The sequence below is a fragment of the Drosophila simulans genome, chromosome 3R (genome assembly GCF_016746395.2).
Source record: "Drosophila simulans strain w501 chromosome 3R, Prin_Dsim_3.1, whole genome shotgun sequence".
NCBI lineage: Eukaryota > Metazoa > Arthropoda > Insecta > Diptera > Drosophilidae > Drosophila > Drosophila simulans.
Window position 1 is genome coordinate 8,179,648 of NC_052523.2, and position 3,397 is coordinate 8,183,044.

At 44.2% G+C, this 3,397-nt stretch overlaps 1 protein-coding gene across 1 annotated transcript; it reads right to left on the reverse strand.

Annotated features, from left to right (window-relative positions):
- Window positions 1–371: 371 nt before the first annotated feature.
- Window positions 372–1,880, reverse strand: LOC6727624. Its single transcript, XM_016175516.3, has one exon. The coding sequence runs from the start codon at window positions 1,782–1,784 to the stop codon at window positions 441–443; it is 1,344 nt and encodes a 447-aa protein (XP_016034215.1). The 5' UTR covers window positions 1,785–1,880; the 3' UTR covers window positions 372–440.
- Between the last annotated feature and the right edge of the window lie 1,517 nt (window positions 1,881–3,397).

The following is a 3,397-nucleotide window of genomic DNA, read 5'->3' on the forward strand; positions in this document are numbered from 1 at the left end:
TGAGCTGGACAGTCGGCAAAGAGCTTTGGGCACTTTGCGAACTCATTTTCCGACTCAATCAAATCAAATAATTTATGCCTCGCGAAATTAACTGGCCATGTGAGTGGAGGTCATGCCACATGTGAGGAGAGTCCAAGAAGCCATGACGGCGGCAACTTGGGGCCCAGAGCACAGTTAAATCTTTTGGCTGGCCATAAAGTGTGTTGATTTTCCCATTTGCCAGACCCTAAAGCGCTGCAATGCGAAATAAATAAATGTTTGCCGTTTGGAGGAGACCTCTTGGAAAATTGCCTGCAATCGGGGAGTGTTTGAGAATGAAAATGTGCGTTGCTTTTGATTTAGCCAGTGCGTCTTATTTATTTACAATACAAAGTACAAAATATTACAAAATTCATAAAAAATATATATATATACAATTGGTAAAATTATTGAGCTGTTATTCACTCAAAGTCAAACTCAAAACCATCCTCCTGGTATTCGTATTCGCTGCTGTCACAGGTGACCTGAACATATTTGTTGCTCTGCCAGTGATAATACTCCTCGGGTGTGAAGTTGCCCCACATCATGTCGCTGAACACCTGCAATGGCCTGGGATTCCTCTCCTGTTTGCGAATGTTCACGAGCTTAGTGAGTTTCTCCCAGTTGCTGTGGTAGCCGTTCAGAGCCAAGTGCTCCAGATTGACGCACTCGGCGACCAGTTCCAGGAGCTGAGTCTCCCGCACGATCTCCCAGCCACTGAAGCTGAGCACCTCCATTTGTTGGCAGGGCATGTGCTGGCGATCCAGGAAGAAGTCATTGTGGCACCAATTCTCGCAGATCACCTTCCTCAGCTTGGGCAGTTCGAGGAGCAGACTTTGCTGCCAGCGAGCTGGCAATTGAACCACTTCGTTGTTCAGGGCAATTCTGGAGATCCTTTCGCTTTTGGCCACCACAATCTGCTGGAAGATGGTCTCCTGATCTGCGTTCAATTGCCGCGAATCATCGAATCGCACGGATAGTTTCTGCAACTTGGGCAACTGCAGAACCTCCGATAGCATGCATTCCACGGTGCTCAAGTTGATTTTCAGCACTTCCAGATTGGGCAATTTGATGTCTGTGAGTCTTACGCAACTGTCGAACTGATCGGTGATGTCGAGGACCCTCAAATTGGTCATTGTCAGGCAGATATCCTGAATCCAGCGACTATCCAATGGCACCGAGTGGTACAAGGAGTTGAAGACCAGCTCCTCCAACTTCTTGAAGCCACGCATATATAAGCCAGATAGATTCATGCAGGTCATTAGGCGCTTGAGATTGGGCAACATCACCGTCAAGTCCCGGATGTCCTCATCGACCACTGTGTTGGGATTGCCCGCCAATATGCAAGTGTCCACCTTGGGAAACTTGGTGATATTGATATCACACAAGTGTGTGATATAGTCGTAGAATTCAGCAAAGGAACCAACGCCGTCGTGAACGTGCAGATCCGTGAAGCTATCAGCCATGTGTTCCATGAAGAAGACATAGTCATCGATGTCCAGGAGTCCAAGGAATGGCGTATTTGGACCGATGATCAGGTGCAGTCGCCTCTGCCAGAACTTGAGGATCTGGGGCATGAACTGTGGATAGGCCCTAGCCATGCGAACCTGATCGATCAGATTGTCGATCTCTTCGAAAATCTGCTCGAAGAATATGATGTGCAGGTTGTCGATGTAGTTCGGTTCAACTTCCTCCATCGCTGGGCAGGTATTTTGCTGGACAACCAGAGCGTCCTTGTAGAATGCGGTATTGTGCATTTGCGACATTATAAGTATTGTCTGTCAAAGGTGATGACTATGTGTTGCTTCCTCGAAGGCTTCTGTTGGTTGAATGTGCTCTTGGTTTGATGAACCTAAGTTTTTATGCAAATTTAGGTAGTGTATTTAGGGGAGTGAGTCAGGTAGTAGTGGGGGAGGATTACCCAGTGTCCTTATCTCTTCTGCAGGCTAATCCTTTGGCAACAGCTGTGCCAGCTTTCAGCAGTAGTTACCTGTAGTTACCTGATCTGTAGGATCGCGCCGTGATTTGCCGCTCCTCATAAATCGCGCCGTCGTATACTGCCTGCAATTTGTAAGCCTGTGTTGTTGCAGAAAAACCCCTATCTGTACAGTTATCGCTAGAGAGACTCACTAGTTTGCATATTACACGAACCCAGACGTGTTCCCAGCCAACTCCTCTAGCTGCCCTGTTCCAGTCCAGAATCTTGGCCGGATGCGTTGGAAAAAACGTGGTCAGCATTTGGCTTTGCCTGGCTGGGCTTCTAGGAAATGCTAACAACTCTCGCAGAAGAATCGTAAGCGAAGAACAGTCCCACCGAATGGAAGAGAATAGAATGGAATGGATTCTGTGTGAGCTTCAACGATCTAATAATCAAAGCCATGTGTTTTTGTCTGGCAGCTTAGCAAGCGATTAGAGGAATCACAATTGGAAGCAGAACGAGGCAGAATGCACTGAAAAAGATACTACACATTTCATTATCCGAAAAACTACATTTTTAAAAGATATTATCTTTATATTTAAGGGGAAACGTAGCTGATGAAAACTGTTGTGGCCATCGAAAGCGAATCCTTTTCACTGAAGTATATCCAAGGAATATATAAGATCACATGCATATATCTTCGCAAACCTTTGTCAATAATATATTGAACATATAATCAAATAGATAAATCATATATAGGAAAGTAAAATATAAAAATGGTTTGAGGAACAACATTCTTAGTTTGATTTCCTTAAAAATCTAGTAAAATCTTGCTAATATAGACTTAAATACTATTATTAGACAATTTTTGTGAGTGTTGAAGAAGGCTCACACCGTTTCCCGTAAAAACTTGTACAGTTTGCCCTGCGTTTCCCATTGATAATTCTTGGATACCCTCTGTTGTCAATTGTCGTTGGGTTGGCTTTTGTCCAGGGGACTAATGGCATTGTTGTCAGCCTTGTGTGCGTCTATGGCCTGTCAAAGCATAAAACTGGCTAACAGACAATGCTGACAATCTTGAGCGGGGAGCCAACTTAATGTAGATATAATGCACATTTCTGTTTTGGCCCGGTTGGTGAAAATATTTTCATTTGTTCATATTTTTCAACAACTTTGTTGGCTACACCCCAAAATCCCATGTTTATGAATTCTCAGCGACTCGGTTTTCTTCTTTTGGGAAAACGTTGCTTCACACGAGATTTGGAAAACGGGTTGGGGAATATATATCTCTGATGCAAATGCACTTGTCTCTGGTGTTCGGTTTTTCGGCTATAATATACATTTTTTTGGTTGGTCTCTGTTCGACTGTCTTATCTGAGATCAGTGTCGATCAAGGCAGCAGACGAATTGGGAAACATGACATACTGAGTATGAGGGACTCGAGACTGTTTTAATAATTTT

Coding starts and splice junctions, on each gene's coding strand:
- LOC6727624 (XM_016175516.3), bottom strand. CDS start 1,784: ATGTCGCAAATGCACAATACCGCATTCTACAAGGACGCTCTGGTTGTC.